This window comes from Engystomops pustulosus, chromosome 7 (genome assembly GCF_040894005.1).
Source record: "Engystomops pustulosus chromosome 7, aEngPut4.maternal, whole genome shotgun sequence".
Classification (NCBI taxonomy): domain Eukaryota; kingdom Metazoa; phylum Chordata; class Amphibia; order Anura; family Leptodactylidae; genus Engystomops; species Engystomops pustulosus.
This window is the reverse complement of record NC_092417.1, coordinates 43,334,630-43,353,732: the sequence shown is the minus strand read 5'-3', so window position 1 is coordinate 43,353,732 and position 19,103 is coordinate 43,334,630. Positions and strand designations below refer to the sequence as shown.

General features: G+C 42.8%; 1 protein-coding gene across 1 annotated transcript in view; it reads right to left on the bottom strand.

Moving 5' to 3' along the window:
* Nucleotides 1–19,103, bottom strand: part of STARD9 (StAR related lipid transfer domain containing 9) — a 100,886-nt gene that overhangs the window by 70,023 nt on the left and 11,760 nt on the right. Inside the window, exons 2-3 of the mRNA XM_072115644.1 lie at nucleotides 11,497–11,566; nucleotides 859–975 (exon numbers count right to left, since the gene is read on the bottom strand). Of these exons, the coding sequence (XP_071971745.1) occupies nucleotides 859–975; nucleotides 11,497–11,566 (187 nt within the window). The remainder of the gene's footprint in view (nucleotides 1–858; nucleotides 976–11,496; nucleotides 11,567–19,103) is intronic.

Sequence of the window (19,103 nt, the reverse complement as noted above, 5' to 3'; positions counted from 1 at the left end):
TCAGGTCCACTACAGATGTTGTGCACTTACTTTGTATTTGCTTTATAGTTCAAATGGTCAGATTGATTCAGGGCTGGCGCCAGCACTGGGTGTAGCCAGGGAAGTGCCAGGGCCCAGGGCTGCTGGGGGGCCACATAAGGTTGTACATAAGGAATCCATGGGGGTGAGGGGGTTTATATAAAATAACCATGAGGGGGCTGTTTGGGATGATAAACTTGGGACTATTTTAGGGAACAGGAGACCATTTTAATTTTTAATATCGCATGAGTTCACTGCAAAGGGGCCCACTGAGTCTCTGTTACCCAGGGGCCTACTGATACCTGAAGCCGACACTGTATTGATTGATGTCTTAAACTTCCTTTTCTCTATCCTTTGTATAGGTTATCAAACGAGATGAGCGGACCTGATAGTAGGGTTCAGATTCGGCCAACTGACCAGAACATATTGCTGGTCGATTAGCTAACCTTTCAAATTGACACCCTTAACAACTAAACATGGCTATGATTGGTCAGGGCAAATATGTTGCAGCAGCCGAATGCCAAACATGGCCATTGGGTGCGCTCATCTCTCGTTATCAATATTAAATTGGCGAATTACAATACCCCCATCAGGTATCCTAAACAGTACTGGTGCTCCACTTCACTTGTGGCATCACGCTCAATAGTCACGCAGTCTGTTGGCGATCCAATCCAAAGTGGGATGCCCTACTGAGCACAACTACTATGCAATGTGCAGAACTTGGTTAGGCCAAAATTCTTGGTGCTACGGATACTGAGTGGTGTAACCCCACGATCGGATATGATCCCCTATCCTCAGATCATCAATATTTCAGTCCCAAAACAAATATAAACAACTTACCACTTCCTGAGATGCATACTTGGGATCTTCTGGATCCACAGACCAATAGCAGTAGTCAAAGCCAAACTCAAGCAGCCGCTCTCTGGTGTCCCCAACGATTTCTGGTTTGTAGTCCAACTGAGAAGAGGTAATGCAGAAAGAGATCAGTGTTGAAACATTTAGTAGTAATTACTCAGAGCTGAATGGTCATAGTTGTTATTTTTATAACCAGTCATCAGAATGTGACCACATAAAAAACATTTTTCTAATATTTGAAGTAAAGATAAAAGATCCAATTGGAATTGGGATATTAGTCTGATCATTATATTTGGTAACTACGGGTAGTAAACTTGTTCTCTTTGACAGTTTCATGAATCAGTCCTGAAGTTTTCATCCAAAATAACTTTGTATTATACCATAGCAGGTGTTCTAGATGGAATGGTGATAATTACACCACTTTCCAGAACTATATGTTGACATTTTCAATTTATGATGGAAACTTGTATTGCAGATCTGCAGCCTCACCAATAGTCGCTGGCTGCTTGTAGACTCTAATCTGATCCAGATGTTTCCATTACATAACTTCTTTGTTCTCTTTATTACCATGATATGAGGAAAACAGATTTCGGCACTTATCCTAAATGCAGCCCTTTCCTATAGTTGTGGTTTACTGCCATTTACTCTCATGAGCCCCTTTACACTAAGCCCTCAGCCCAGACGCCATAATAGAGCGGAAACTTGGATTACAAGTTACGTCGTCTGCAAGTGTTTTGCTTGTATTTTCACAAAAAAATTGTAACAGGAATTGATTTACATGAAAATTTTATAATACAAGAATGATGTCCTCCCAACCATCTACAGTACTGTACCCCCCTCCTTCACAAGACTCTATAACACAACACAGAAGAAGTAGGAGAAATAAAGGGGCTAGATGTTGTACTATACATGACTACATATTTTTGGGATGTGGAACAGATTGTCTCAAGTTTCAATTATTTCCTATGGGAAAACTTGCTTTGATATACAAGTGATTTGGATTACAAGAGCAAATTATGTCAGGCCTGACGAAGGCTCATGTACTGAGCCGAAACGTGTTGCACTTGTAACTTTTTTATTAACTTTTAATCAATAAACCTCAAAGTCTTTTGGAACGCAATTGGTCCCTAGAGGTTTTACATTTGCTCTCCCAAGCGCCGGATCGATTCCTGCCTTTCTGATTGGGATCACCAGTATACTGACCACACAACCCCGTACTCTGGACCGGGGACTGTTTGCAACCAGGAGATCATCGGCTGCTACATGGGATCCTTCATGCCTTTTCTATCTACCATAAGGTGAGCAACTCTCCATTACCACTATCTTGGTTCATTACGTATTTCACGAGGTCAGCGCCTCTTGTCTTTTCCTTTGCTTCCTCTATACCCACCTGGCTCAGCTGATGAACTTTGACAGACTAGTGATATAGAGTCATTCCAGACTTCCGCTATATTTGATATACAAGTGATTTGGATTACAAGAGCAAATTATGTCCGGAATACAAGGTTCCAGTGTATATTGTTTCTGCAGTTGTCGCTACAGTAATGTTATCATGACAGCTTTTATGTTGTACTAACATACATCAAAGAGGTGTATAATACTACAGCTTCAGAGTAAAATAAGCAGTGTTACAGGTTACTGATACATTATTCTACAGATAGTTCCAAAGTGTCAAATTATTACCATAAAGTCCATTTTTGTATGTGAGGTAAAAGTCTCCTGGAAGGCAGCAGCACTCCTTTACATCCAGTACAAATAAAGTGTGTTCTGTATTCACATAATGTTGCAACGTTTCCACATAGTGGGGGGAATTTACTATTTTAGGCACATGTTTTTTGCCTTCACCTTGCAACGGTATCGGATAGGCGAGTTTTATTTATTTTTCTGCCAGATACAAAACAGAGGCTCCAGCCTCACAGTATATTCGGCGTACAACCATGCAGAATTGCATTATAACCAGTTATGGATTATAGCGCAGGTGGTTTGGGCAGTAGAACGGGGCCAAGACTTCTATAGGCACCCACCAAATTTTATACTGAGAAGGCCTTCACCAATTAAATCCTCATACATCTGTTCCGGTTCTCAATACACATTGTACATAAGATTTCAGGTCTTTTGAAGGACCTCCAAAGGTCCTGAAACTGAAGATTGATAGCAGATAGAAGGGATGTATCCTCCATTCCACAAGAAGCTTGTTTCTAGAACCATCTGTAGGAAATGAATTTCAGACTTGAAGGGGCTATAATATTCATGCAGCCCATGGGAGTCTTAATCCGTCGCAGGTTATAACAATGGTGAAGCAGGGAGCCGTTGGCTCATGCTTAACCCATTTTTCTGCTACCGAACTTCAGAGCCGCACACCGAGAGAATGCTGCAGCATTAGCTTAGTCGTATGCCAATTCTTCATGCTTCTATTTAGGGTGGGAGGAGGGGGCAAGAAACCCCGAATGGAAGTGTGAATAATTAGCAGATGACAGAGCCAGAACGGTCTTCTGAGAGCCCCTGAGGCTCATTTGAATTATTTTTGAAAGCCAGTTTTCTCAAAACCTAAGCTATTAGAAGTTAAAAGAAAAAAGGATCCTGTTGCAGGAGGTACATGTACTTGGTCTAAAAGCAATGGGGGTCATTTACTAAGGGCCCGATTCGCGTTTTCCCGACGTGTTACCCGAATATATCCGATTTGCGGCGATTGTACCTGAATTGCCCCGGGATTTTGGCGCACGCGATCGGATTGTGGCGCATTAGCGCCGGCATGCGCGCGACGGAAATCAGGGGGGCGTGGCCGAACGAAAACCTGACGTATTCGGAAAAAAACGCCGCATTTAAAAACCGAAAATGTGTCGCTTGGGACGCGCTTACCTTCACCTGGTCCAGCTCGGTGTATTCCGGCGCGATCAGATGCATTTCAGCGCAGCAGCGCCACCTGGTGGGGCAGATTTACTTACCCGGCCCATTCGCGATCCAGGGGCGCGTTCTCTGCGCTGGATTCGGGTCCGGCCGGGATTTATGATGGCAGTTCCTCTGCTGTCCACCAGGTGGCGCTGCTGCGCTGAAATGCATCTGATCGCGCCGGAATACACCGAGCTGGACCAGGTGAAGGTAAGCCTGTCCCAAGCAACACATTTTCGGTTTTTAAATGCGGCGGTTTTTCCGAATACGTCGGGTTTTCGTTCGGCCACGCCCCCCATTTCCGTCACGTGCATGCCGGCGCCGATGCGCCACAATCCGATCGCGTGCGCCAAAATCCCGGGGCAATTCAGGTACAATCGGCGCAAATCGGAAATATTCGGGTAACACGTCGGGAAAACGCGAATCGGGCCCTTAGAAAATGACCCCCAATGTGTCTATGTAGTAGATTTCCTTAAGTCCCCCAGATTTCAGTCTGATTGAGTATATGTGGGATGTTCGAAAAAAAAATTAAAAAGTGATATTCATGGAAGCCCTAACTCACAACTAACTGTAAGTAATCTGCTGGTAATATCCTTGCAACAGATAGTATAGGACACTTTCATAGTTCTTGTGGGGCCCTTGCTTTGAATAGGTTAGAATTCTTTTGGCAGCTATGTTATATAAGATTACTGATAAATTGGTATACAACCCATTATATTGGTCCTACAATTACTTCTAACCCAAGCCTTATATTCTCAGGATACAAATCACAATACAATTAGGGCTAAGTCCGGATTGTAGTATAGATAGTGTAGACAGTGAAGTAATTTGCAGACATGCCGTATATTAAAAATGATCTAAGGAAATATAGCAAAACTCAAGAGCGCAGACGGGGACTATGGTGAAGAGGGAAAAATCCTCTGATCAGATTTCATGGCAAGGTGAACTCAGAAGCCAGAAATTCTGCATGCCAGCTCAGGAGGCCGCTGACCCCTTCTCTCTCTACTTAAACAATGGAAGATCAAATTTAAGGAGGTGACATGTTACACATTCCACTATATCTAACAATGTTGTTGTTGTAGCTTCCAAATCTTTGCGGGATACTTCAGATTTTAAAGCAAAGTCATAACTTATAGACAACTCACATAAATCCCCAATAAATTATTTAAAATATGTTTCCCTGTATGCACAGCCATATAATAATAATAATAATCTTCATTTATATAGCGCCATCATATCCCCTGGTGTTTTACAAATCATAGGAAACATATACACAAGAGCTTACAGTCTTACAGGATGAGGGGGCAACACAAGAGGCATAAGACTTTGTATAATGGTCCAGATATTCTTTATAAGGAAACAGTATAAAACAATGGAATAAATAAAGATGCTGCAGCTTGAACCAGCCATCAGCCGCCATCTTAAGTCCAAAGTCAATAGGACTGCAAAGAAGCCTGGAGCTTGGTATATATCTGGTGTTTGCCAGATAACAGAAAGGAGGAGGACATAAGTCAAATTAACTTTTTTGAAATTTACTAAATTTCATTTAGCGAGTGTGATAGGCTTGCCTAAAGAAATGGTTTGTAAGAGCAAGCTTGAAACTTTGGAGGTTGGGTATTAATCTCATAGTCTGGGGAAAGGGATTCCAGAGAATTGGTGCAGCTCTGGAGAAATCTGAATTATGAATATAGAGCTTAATCTAAGATCACTAGCAGATCATAAAGACTGAGATGAGATAAGTGAAGAGAGTTAGGGATGTGCGGCATTATGCAGAGATTTGTGGATGAGGGTGATTATTTCAAACGGTACTCGGAAGGAGACGGGCAACAAGTACAGTGACTGGCGCAGACTGGAGGCCTCTGTGTAGTGTCTGGTCTGAAAGACCAGACTGGCTGCTGCATTCAGAGTAGATTGCAGAGGAGAAAGTTCAGTGAGTGGAAGACCAATTAGTAGGTAGTCTAGTCAAGAGTGAATCAGACCAAAAACTTGCATTTTAGAGGTTTCAATTGTAAGAAATGTGTGGATTCTAGAGATGATTCTGAGATGCATGCGGCAAGAGTGAGCAAGAGATTGAATATGTGAGGCAAAGAAGAGGTCAGAGCCCAGCACAACCCCAAGACAGCGGCCCTGCTGCCTCAGTGCTAAAGTGATCCCACAGACAAAACGGAGAGGTCAGGGTTGGGTTAGTAAGTACATGTTGGAGAGACCAGAAGTTGAGTATTAGAAAAATTAAGTTTCAAGTAGAGAGAGGACAAGATGTTAGAGACAGCAGAGAGACAGTCACTAGTGTTCTGGAGTAAGGCAGAGGTGATGTTACGTGCTGAGATATACAGCTGGGTGTCATCAGCATAAAGATTATTGGAAACCAAATCTGCTGATGGTTTGTCCGATGGGGGCAGTAAAGAGGGAAAAGAGAAGAGGACCTAGGCCTGAGCCCTAAAGAACGCCACCACTGAGAGGAAGATGAGAAGAGAAAGATCTAGAGAAGGAGACACTGATAGTACAGTCAGAGAGAGAGAAAGAAAACCCTAAGGCTATATTCACACTGCCGTTGCCCGCCCGTACCGTACCGTAGCGGGCAACGGCAGTGTACGGGGAGAGGAGGAGGAGGTGAGCGCAGCCCGCTCCCGTAGAAGTGTATGGGGGACGTATATCGGCCGTATATACGTCGGCCGTATATACGTCCCCCATACGTTAGTGTGAATGTAGCCTAAGAGTACAGTTTGCTTCACGCCAATGGAGCAAAGCATCCTAAGGAGGAGCTGGTGGTCCACAGTATCAAACGCTGCCAAGAGATCCAGAAGAATGAACAGAGAAAATTCACCTTTGGATTTTGCAGTAAGGAGGTCATTGGAGACTTTAGAAAGAGCAGTTCCAGTGGAATACATAGGGGCAGATTTACTTACCCGGCCCATACGCGATCCAGCGGTGCGTTCTCTGCGGTGGATTCGGGTCTTCCGGAGATTCACTAAGGCAGTTCCTCCGACGTCCACCAGATGTCGCTGCTGCGCTGAAGTTCCCCGAGGTCCGCCGGAATACACCATCCTTTACCTGGTGAAGGTAAGCGCGTGTCCCGCGACCCTTTTTTTTTTTTTTAAATGCAGCGGTTTCTCCGAATCCGTCGCATGCATGCTGGCACCGATGCGCCACAATCCAATCGCGTGCGCCAAAAACCCAGGGCAATACAGGGAAAAATCAGCGCAAATCGGAAATATTCGGGTAACACGTTGGGAAACCGCGAATCGGGCCCTTAGTAAATGACCCCCATAGAGCGGAAACCAGATTGTAGGGTAGTCATGTAGGGGGTTAGCTGAGAGATAATGGCTAAGTTGAGAATAGAGGAGTTTGGAGATGAAAGGGAGATTAGAGACTGGCCGGTAGTTAGTAGCAATGGATGGGTCCAGGGAAGGTTTCTTTAGCAATGGGCTAACAATCACATGCTTTAAGCAAGAGGGAACCAGAGAAGAGAGAGGTTAAAGATTTTAGTGAGAGGGACTGTACAAAATGTGGGGAGATGGGGTCACTGATGCAGGTATTGGGGCGAGCAGAGGAAAGAAGCCTGAACAGATCTTTAGCCCCAAGGACTGTGTCAGTTGGCTGCACCTTTGGTGTTGGTAAAGACTGAAGAGTATCAAGGAGCCTTTTGGGATTGTTAGAAATTAGATTAGTGAAAAGACCTGTTTAGCGAGGTGAAGGACAGAGTTATAGGTTCTGCGCATAAAATTGAAGTGTATAAAGTCCACAGACATTCAGAACTCCTGTGACACTGCCTAAGATTGCCTAGGTCTGTGTTGAAAATTTCAGATAGAGATTGTATCATATTTCAGGGCTTTTTACATTTTTGCATTTACTGAGTGGTACATGTAGACATGTGTACCTCCATTCTTTAGAACTGCAGTTATAATTTTCCTTATGGTGATCCTTCCCGTGCCATCAATTTTTGAGAGAACAGGTGTTGTCCACTTTCAGCAAATACTTTAATTGTTTGTATAATGAAAAGTTATACTGTCTTCCAATATGCTTTGTGTATCAATTCCTTGTGCACAACTCATTATATCAAAGAGAGTAATCAGCTGTGCACCTGTGTGACATCACATGACCAGGGTGCTTTTTTATCCACTGAAAGTAAAATATGAAACTTCCTGTTAAAATGACAGTAAGTCAATATTTTTATATGAAAAGCTAAGTCCATAAATATTTGGGCCCCGTTTACTGAAACAAGTTGTTAAAAGATTTTCAGCTTTCATTTGAGGGTATCCACAGTAAATGGGCATATGTGGGCAATTCTTTCAATGCCAGCAATGTTGCTGCAAAGAAAACATTCGCTTAAAAAAGGAGCACTCCAAGCAGGAGAAACCTTCTATTATTAAGCTACAAAAAAAGAAAGTAACTATCCAAGAAATTGCTATAATATTAGGAGTGGCAAAATAGAGTTTGGTACATTCTGAGCAAGAAAGAACTGGGGAACTCATCAATTCAAAAAAGATGTGGATGCCCACGGAAGACAACAATAGTGGATGATCACAGAATAAGTGAAGAGAAACCTCTTCACAACAGCCAAATGAACAACACGCCACAGGATGTAGGCCACGTATCAATATCCAGATCTACCATAAAGAGAAGACGGCATGAAAGTAAATACAGCAAGCATAAAAAGGCTAGACTGGTCTTTGCAAAAAGTTTTTTTTTTAAAAAGCCAGCACAGTTCTGGAAGAACATTCTTGATCGATGAAACCAAGATCAACCTCTGCCAGACGGAAAGAACAAAGTATGGCAAAGGCATAGTACAGGTCATGATCCAAAGCCTACCACAGCAAACCCGGCGGAGGTAGTGTGATGGCTTGGGCATGCATGCCTGTCCGTGATAATGAGTTACTAGTATTTATTGATGATGTGACATAAAACAGAAGCAGCTGGATGAATTCTGTGGTATTCAGAGACATACTGGGGGGAATTCGTTAAGATTAGTTAAGACTGACGATCCGGCACCCATATCTACTAAGAGGATCTGGTCTCATAGTAGATCAGGCACAAACTCCGCCAGTTCGAACATAAGACCAGGTCTCAAAGGCTTTAGTCTCAGCTGGGCATTTATTCCCCTGCCTGCTCCCCACACCCCTGACACACCCAAAAAGGCACGGGGATCGGAGGAGCCAGGAAACTGACTTGTGCCTTCTCCGACAGAAAACTGTTCAAGACTCCAGGCAGTCATTGCTGAGAAAGGGTTTTCAACCAAGTTCTAGAAATCAACATTTTAGTTACATTTATCACATTTGGCCAATTACTTTTCAGCCCTTGAAATGAAGGGTGTATAAAAATGTTTAGTTCCTCACAGTTTTTATGCAATCATTTTGTTCAACCCAATGAAATAAAGTTGAAAGTGATCTTCAACTGCATCGGAATAGTTTTGTTCAAAGTTCATTGTGGTAATATAGAGAACTAAAATTAGAATAAATGTTTTCTCTGCCCAAATATTTATGAACCTAATTGTATGTGGCACTGGAGCTAGGCCATGTCTGCAGGAGCATTGGTGCTCTCTACCTTTATTTCATGGGGGACATCAATCATTGAGTGAAGGGCTGCTGCTGAGTAGTGAAGAAAATGACACACATTGTTCTATGGGTGCAATAACATAGCTACACATAACAATATATGAACACCGTCCTGTACGGGAGGTCAGAAGGTCAAAAAGTTCATGTTATTAAAAAAAAAAAATGTATGCCTATTTAAATTGTGTTGTGTAAAAAAAAAAAAACAATAAAAACTGGTTAAAAAAAAGACAACCACACAAGAGTATAGTAGATAATAATAATTCCTTTATTTATATAGCGCACACAGATTACACAGCGCTGCACAGAGCTTGCCAAATCAGTCCCTGTCCCCAATGGGGCTCACAATGTAATCAACCTACCAGTATGTTTTGGAGTGTGGGAGGAACTGGAGGACCCGGAGGAAACCTACACAAACACGTAGAGAACATACAAATTCTTTGCAGATGTTGACCTGGATGGGACTTGAACCCATCTCCCCAGTGCTGCAAGGCTGTAGTGCTAACCACTGAGCCATGGTGCTACCAAAAATGTGTTCAAGGAGAAAAGCTGGACGATTGGGAAGATGAATATAGGATATAGAAAAATCCTCTCTAGATAAGGTCAGAGCTGGCATTTTAGAAAGATTTTGCTGTATCATGTGTAACTATAAGTATAACCTAAAGGCTCACAGATTATCAGTACAAGCGATTACATTGGACACAGAAAGGGGTAGAAAGTGACAACCCACATATGTTTACTATTTAATGTCCTCTGGGGAAAGTAACAGCTTCCAGATTGCAATGGGAAAACTGCTAGCTAAGCTGCAAGAAAAAAAATGTAAGGGAACACACAGAATATTATAAAACATAGCCAAAGAATAGTTCAAATGATGATTTATCATGTGGGAACCACATCAAAAAGCCAAGTTCAAAATTACACATATTAGTCAAAGCAATGTATGTGGTGATTTACAGCGGGTACAGAAAGAATTCAGACCCCTTTAAATATTTTCATTCTTTGTTTAATTGCAGCCAATTGGTAAGATCAAAAAAGACGTCGCTGCAGATTCCGGACCTCCAGACTTTAAATGTCAGCGGGCGGTCCGAGAGGAGTTAAACAAGAAAAACTGAAATATCACATGGTCATAAGTATTCAGACCCTTTGCTGCGACACTCATGCAGTCCATGTCCTTTTCATCCTCCTTGAGATGGTTCTACTCCTTCATGGGAGTCCAGCTGTGTTTAATTAAACTGATTGGACTTGATTAGGAAAGGCACACACCTGTCTATATAAAGACCTCATAGCTTACAGTCTATGTGTGAGCAGACAAAGGAACTGCCCAAGGAGCTCAGAGATCTGGCAAGGCACAGATCTGGCCAAGGTTACAAAAGAATTTCTGCAGCGCTCAAGGTTCCTAAGAGCACAGTGGCCTCTGTAATCCTTAAATGGAAGTAGATTGGGACTACCATAAATCTTCCTCGACCTCGCCATCCAACCAAACTAAGCAGTTGTGGGAGAAAAGAGTCTTGGTGAGAGAGGTAAAGAACACCAATATCACTGTGGCTCAGCTCAAGAGATGCACCAGCATCACTGCAGCCCACAACCAGGCAGGGCTTTATGGCAGATTGTGCCAAACAAAGCCTCTCTCAGTGCAAGACATATGAAAACCGCGTGCAGGTTGAAAAAAAAAAACATGAAGTACTCCAATACTATATATAATTAAGATTCTCTGGTCTGATGAGGCAGCATCGTGCTATGGGGGATGGTTTTCATCTGCAGGGACAGGACTACTGGTTGCAATTGAAGGAAAGATGAATGAGGCCAAGTACAGAGATATCCTGGACCAAAACCTCTTCCAGAGTTCTCTGGACCTCAGACTGGGTCGAAAATTTCCCTACCAACAAGATAAAATAATTTCCCTACACAACTAAAATAACAAAGCGGTGGCTTCAGAACAACTCTATGACTGTTTTTTGACTGGTCTCAGTCATGTTCTCGCTTCCTTAGCCTGTCTATGTTATCGGCTGGCTGGTATAAGGCTAGGTCCTGTGCACTAGCTCCCTTTCTCCGTCGGCTTCTGGGACGCTGTGCACCTGTGTGAGCCTGTGCCCAGAATCCCTGAAGCCAAGAGAGCAGGGAGCCATGGTCTCCATAATTATACCTGTGAAAATAACCATAGATACAGAATACAGAATGGCTGTACCTTTACATTTCTTATTCGTACAATCTTCTCATCAACATTCAGTATGACTCTTGATTCTTCTCCATTCTCTCTAAAGTAAAAATAAAGTAACATTTGTAATCAAAGTAAATATTTTTAATTTTACATTAACATGAATGTAAGCGCCATGCTATGATATTGAGCGGAGAGAAGGCCACAGCATCCAATATGATGTAAAAAGGTTAAACCTTTATTCACACAGGCATATAAAAAAGTGCAACGTTTCGATTCACAATGAATCTTTGTCAAGCATGCTATACTTTTATGCTATGATATTGGTTATAAAGAAAACCCAAAATGTAAATACAGTCTTTAAGCATCCTATAGAAGATCCGTCAATACATTTGGAGCTGTATGCTGTAGTAATAACTTGTATCCTCATGATAAAACATTTCTGGGGCATTTTATATCAGTTTTCTAGGTCGTGATGTTCATTTGTTATGCCACTGAGATATTGTTAAAAGGGGTTATCTGGGATCATTACGGTATACATTTTATTACTTGCCTCAAGTGGTATCAAAAATAAAAAGGTCATTGATCCTTATCTTAACTTTATGGCTTTATTAAGAAATGGTTGCGCCTACATAGTCTGACACAGTGGGGGTCATTTACTAAGGACCCGAAACGCGTTTTTCCGTCGCGTTACCCGAATATTTCAGTTTTGCGCCAATTTTCCCTGAATTGCCCCGGGATTTTGGCGCACATGATCGGATTGTGGCGCATCGGCGCTGGCATGCACGCGGCGGAAATGGGGGGGGGGGGTAGTTGTATGGCCGTAAGAAAACCCGGCGGATTCGGAAAAAAAATCGCCGTATTTAAAAAAAAATTATAAAATGTGCCGCTTGGCACGTGCTTACCTGCACCCAGGGTAGGACGGTGAACTTCAGTGCACTCCGACGGAATTCAGCGCAGCAGCGACACCTAGTGGACACGGAGCGCACTATCTTAGTGAATCGCTGGAAGACCCAAATCCTCCACACAGAACGCGCTGCTGGATCGCGACAGGACCGGGTAAGTAAATCTGCCCCAGTTAGTCCAAATTGTACAGTGTCCATATTGATGAGGGGAGGTCTTCTTTAAGAAATATATGGGCTACTATTAACAACCAAACTGCTTATTGCAAGAAACTGGAAATCCCCTCCTGCTCCCTGCTTGAGGGACCTAAAGGACACAGTAAATACTCGTATTTGCGTATATGAAAAGCTATTTGCACTTAGGCTTTCTTAGGGTGTGGGATCCCTGGCTACAATTAACCCCCAACACTCCTCTAGACGTCCCAGGCTTATATTATATGATATCACAAATTTCTTCAGCTCTTTCAGTAGATGTGGTGATATAAGTGACATGTGTAGATTCCCCTGAGAAATAACACAGTTTTTTTCTGTACTTTCTCCCCAGGTTTTCTTCCACTTATAATTAAATGTTTAGATATGTGGTGCAATATAAATATTAGTCAGTGAAATACAAAGTCATGTCTATGCATCGCTTGCAATGACTGGGTAAAAATATTTTTGAAGAAATATATGGGCTACTTTATAATATACCATATATACTCGAGTATAAGCCTAGTTTTTCAGCACAAAAAAAATGTGCTGAAAACCCAAACTCGGCTTATACTCGAGTAAAAAAAAAATATGGGTTTTACTAGGTTTTTGTGGTAAAATTAGGGGCCTCGGCTTATACTTGGATCGGCTTATACTCGAGTATATACGGGGTATGTAGGATATAGGTTAGCAAAATACAAAAGAGGCAGATATATGGACTATTAGTGCGGTATTAAGTTTGTAGTCTATAACCAAGAATACACTTTCCATAAATAGATTATTACACTAGAAATAAATTTATTAAAGAAGTAATAATGGTAGCAAAAATGTAAACCCTTAATATAGTCCTACACAACTTTACTATACATAGTGATGATTGAGAAACTAAGAAAATGTGATATAATACATACCAACAATATTAAAAGCTATACATACAATAATTATAGATTTTAATAAAATGTAGAAGAATTATGAATTCAATGCAGCTTTAGGGGGTTCGCAAGAGTAAAATAGTAATAGTCCCCTGTCCCGTGGATAAGGCCTAACTTGTCTTTGTGGGAAAACCCCTTTAAGAAAACAAAACTTTGTGAAACACTAATTGCTTAGGTAAAATAAACAAGTGTCTTGTCAGAAACACTTATAGAGTTCATAAGACTTGATGTTGATGTTGAGTGTGTAACAGATCCAGCACTGCCATTGGTCTAGTTTTTCTGTTCCACAAAAACAACATAAAAGCCTGAATGTAGCAAGGAAATAGAGCAAAATATAAAAATACTGTCACACAACAAGAACACAATTACATGTGTGACACATTATTACTGGAAAGGATGAATGAAGACCTTGAACTCCTTGGTTTCCTCTTTATGTAGGTGGCACTTCCTCTCAAAGTTTTTTTATCCTGGTATATTAAGTGTTTGTTAGGAATATGTGCCTTTTATATCTACCTTAAGTGTTGCTTTAAATTGGCTTATGCCATCATATCTTCTTTTCTTGACTATAAAAAATAATATATCCACTATATATGAATGTATTATAGTTGTAGGAAGATGTTTATTTCTATTGTCCCATGCCACCACTTGTCCACATCCTGAGCACAATGACACATCATCCATCACACTCCTGTATTACTGTACTATTCCCCTTTTATGTAGTTTTGGTTGATATTTATACTTGCTCAGAACATATTGTGGATTATTCTTCGTTACATGCTTTTACAGGGTCTGTTTTGGCTGGCCGGAAAGAAAGAAGCCATGACCTGAAAGAACCTTTAACCCACCACAAAATGTACATTTCTTTTATTAGCTTCCTTTTTATACCTTACGCCAAGATGACAATATATTTCCAATCTATGACTTGTGTAATGAATATACTGCAATAGAAAGAAAAATTAAAAGGCTTAGTATAAAAAGTTACACTAAGCATATAATTATCAGAATGGGATTTGAGCCCTTAAGTTATGTGGAAGAACATTGTCTGGAAATAAATGGGATCTAGTCAGCAGTTTTGACCCTTATTTATTCATTGTGGAGGGGGGGGGGTCTAAGTGCAGCGGGGGAAAGCCATCAATGCCGTCTCTTTAAGACCAAGGTCACATCAGCGTTTGTCCAATGTCGGGCATGTTCATTTGCTACACTTCTGTAAATGGAAACCGAATGGGAACAGTAGGGGAACAGAAGACCATCCATTCACATTTACTATATACTTGTTCACTATAACAGAAGTGTGCAACAGAATGATAGCACAGATGTGAACTGGGTCTAAACTGTATAGGATACATGACCATTGGGGTCTCTGAAGCCAGAAGACAAGGACAAAGAAAAATTTAAAATTTTTACCCTCTACCCATGCTTCATATACCCCATCGCAGCACACAGTTATTGTTCAGAACTTTGGGGCACATTTACTTACCCGTCCTGTTGCCGCCGACGATCCGGAATGTCCAGCGAGGATTCAGGGCTGCTTCACGATTCACTAAGATCGTGCGTCCAATTTCCTGAATGTGTCGCTTTCCCGCTGAGGTCCGCCGGAGTTCACCTTCTTCTTCCCGGTGCAAGTGAGTGCTGATCTTGCGACACAATTTCATTTTTAAATTCCGCAGTTTGTCCGAATTAGTCGAGTTGTCCAACGGCCACCCCCCCGATTCGTGTTGCATGAAAGCCGGCACCGATGTGCCACAATCCGATCGTGTGCGCCAAAAACCCGGACCAATTCAGCGCAAATCAGAAATAGTCGGGAAATGCGTCCAACGGACCCTTAGTAAATGTGTTCAAGTTTCCTATTTGCTATATACATTATTAAAGGGCATCTAGCACCAAGATGAAGGAATGTATGCAAATGAGCTTGAGGGGCTCAAGGCTCCATAGGTGTTAATGGAGTCTGGAGCCCCTTAGGCTACATTCACACGAACGTATGGGGGACGTATATACGGCCGCCGTATATACGGCCAATATACGTCCCCCATACACTTCTATGGGCGCACGGCACCCTACGGGAGCGGTACGGTGCCGCACACGTGCGGCACCGTACTGTTCCGTACCCGGGAAAAAGATAGGACCTGTCCTATCTTTTCCCGTAATACGGCGCCGTGCGCCATAGGTTGCTATGGAGAGGGGCGGGGGTGAGCTGCGCTCACCTCCTCCTCCTCTCCCCGTACACTGCCGTTGCCCGCTACGGTACGGTACGGGCGGGCAACGGCAGTGTGAATATAGCCTTAGGCTCATTTGCATACAGTCTTTCATGCTGGTGGTAGATGTCCTTTAAAGATCTACAGTTCCTATTAAAATCCAAAGGTAACATAAAGTCATAATTAGTGGCTGTTAAGTAGTTAAGGAGGCTCAATATCAAGAACACAACATATGTTTTAATTTATTGTTGTCCTCGGTGTAAATATTTCTGTCATATGTTTCTAAAGTATCTCTGAAATCCCACACCACATAATGGCAAGCAGCTGATGAATCTCGGAGAAACACGGATTCCTGGGAATCTCTATCCCAGTGTATTTGGCAGAGATATAATAGACGCAGTGTTGACAATGAACTCTGCAGCTAACCTTTTCCTGAGGTGGTACTTCTCATAGCATTGCCATTATATCTTGTGTACAGAGAATAACGCATGTATTTTCTTGTCTTTTAATGTAGTACAAAACAATCCCTTTCTTGTTTTCTGCATAAATTAAAGTTAAAACTGTAATGTGTGAACATGGACTTATGGCTGAAGGGGTTCAAAGGAATCTGCAAAACTCTTAGGGTTTTGATTTCTTGTTTGCAAATGTTTTTTTTCCATATGCTACTGGGGACTTCCCTGTGACTGTTGGCTACAGAGGCGTTCCTGTGACTGCTGGCTACCGGGGGAATTCCTGTGACTGTTGGCTACTTGGATGGTTCCTGTGACTGCTTGCTACCGGAGGCATTGCTGTGACTGCTTGCTACCGGGGGCGTTCCTGTGACTGCTGGCTACCGGGGGCGTTCCTGTGACTGCTGGCTACCGGGGGCGTTCCTGTGACTGCTTGCTACCGGAGGCATTGCTGTGACTGCTTGCTACCGGGGGCGTTCCTGTGACTGCTGGCTACCGGGGGCGTTCCTGTGACAGCTGGCTACCGGGGGCGTTCCTGTGACTGCTGGCTACCGGGGGCGTTCCTGTGACTGCTGGCTACCGGGGGCGTTCCTGTGACTGCTGGCTACCGGGGGCGTTCCTGTGACTGCTGGCTACCGGGGGCGTTCCTGTGACTGCTGGCTACCGGGGGCGTTCCTGTGACTGCTGGCTACCGGGGGCGTTCCTGTGACTGCTGGCTACCGGGGGCGTTCCTGTGACTGCTGGCTACCGGGGGCGTTCCTGTGACTGCTGGCTACCGGGGGCGTTCCTGTGACTGCTGGCTACCGGGGGCGTTCCTGTGACTGCTGGCTACCGGGGGCGTTCCTGTGACTGCTGGCTACCGGGGGCGTTCCTGTGACTGCTGGCTACCGGGGGCGTTCCTGTGACTGCTGGCTACCGGGGGCGTTCCTGTGACTGCTGGCTACCGGGGGCGTTCCTGTGACTGCTGGCTACCGGGGGCGTTCCTGTGACTGCTGGCTACCGGGGGCATTCCTGTGACTGCTGGCTACTGGGCACATCCCTGTGACTGCTGGGGGCAGGCGCTGTGACTACTGGGTCCAGGCGCTGTGACTACTGGCTGCTGGGGAGATTACTGTCGCTATGATTATGATTCATAGCAGAAGCAAAATTACAGTTATATAGAAACAGAAATAATTCATACCATCCCACATGTAATCTTCATTCCTCACAGGACCTTCAATTTCACTCTACTACCATCCGCTTTTCTCACAACCATATCCAGGACTTCTCCCGTGCATCTCCCAAACTCTGGAACTCTCTACCAACATGTGTCAAATTGTCCCCCAATTTCCAAACCTTCAAATGTAATCTAAAAACCCACCTGTTCAGGATCACCTACAACATGGAATAATTGCACTGCACTGCTCCCTCACCTCGTATCTCCCTCTACCCTCCCATATAGATTGTGAGGTCTCATGGGTAGGGTCCTCCTTCCTGATCACTGTAGTTTTTGTATATGTTCTTGCCTTCATGTAATGTATGTTAACCCCTTAATGGAATTAATGGTGCTCTATAAATACATAATAATAAATGATTGGAGGTCACCACAACATGAAGAACTGTAATAAAGGGTCACGGAAGGTTGAGAACCAGGGCTCTACAAGGTCAGGGGCATATGGCCAATATCACACCTTGGCTGCAGCAGAATCATCTACAGCTAACCCACAGTGATTTACAGTCATGGTTGATAAAGTTTATACAGGTCCCACCCCAAGCCTGCAAATAAAAAGTGATCAGCAGTGAAAACAGATTGTCAATCAGTGCAGGGATTTCTACATTTTTATGTAACAGTCAGGCAAAAAATTCTATTATGTTCAATTTAGTTTTTCTATACTTCTTCACAAGATTGCCAGTATGATTGTTTATCCTTATCCTGCCTCAAATGAGAATTATAAAAGCTGTTATCTGCTTGAATATTACTACGGTCACTGAGTGCAGAGTTGAGGGAGCTATTCAGCAGTTCATTGTGAAGAGCTAAGGGCACAGCAGTGTGAGGACATGCCCTCAGCTACAATCCTCGGGCGCTGGTCACAGCAGGGACAGCAGAGAGCTTCAAGAAGGGTCCTGATGCCTTTTTACACCTAAATAACAATGACTGTTATGTTATATAGAATTGTATCCCCTAAATCCCTTCCTCATCCAATCCCTTCCCTTCCTTGGTTGAACTTGATGGACAAGTGTCTTTTTTCAACTGTATTAACTATGATACTATGATATTTTACAATGCTGCTGCCAACAAAATACAATAGAAACTGTAGTCTATTAGTCATATTTATCAGAATGATCAGCTTTCATTTTCCAAAAAGCTGTGGAAAATGGAATGGTTTTGCTCTCAGAAACTTCAGATAAATATCCCCCTATGAGTGAAAAATGGTTCGGACTAGGACATGCTCCACTCTTTAATGGATCGGTCGCAGGGCCCATTAAAAGAGCAGCTGTGAGCACTGATCCATAATAAAAATTTTGATCCATAATGAAATAAAGTTTTGCTTGTACTGACCATACAGATGATTTTCACTGTCTTCTTCTTCCCTTAATTGATACACAAAGTTATGAATTTCATTTTCTACATTTAACTTCAGTTGAAAATGGCAAATCTGCTCTAAATATTCACCGCTACATCTAATTGCCTTATACAGCATTAAGAAGACGGAAATAGGGAATCCAAACAACAAAACAAATGCCTTAGATTATAATGAAATAATAAAAACAGAAAAGCTTGGCAAAATGTCAGCGGTGGGGAGGCTAAGTCAGGACTGAGATACTCTGTTATTTCTCTTGGATCCCATCCAGAGAAACATCTGGCCATACAGCTTCACAACGCTGGTATTTCCGCACAAGTAACGGTTGTAGGAACACGAGTTCTGCAGAAGTCTAGAGATCTCAGTGCTCCGTCTGTTGTCAGACATCGTGGACTTATGAATCTGCATTTTA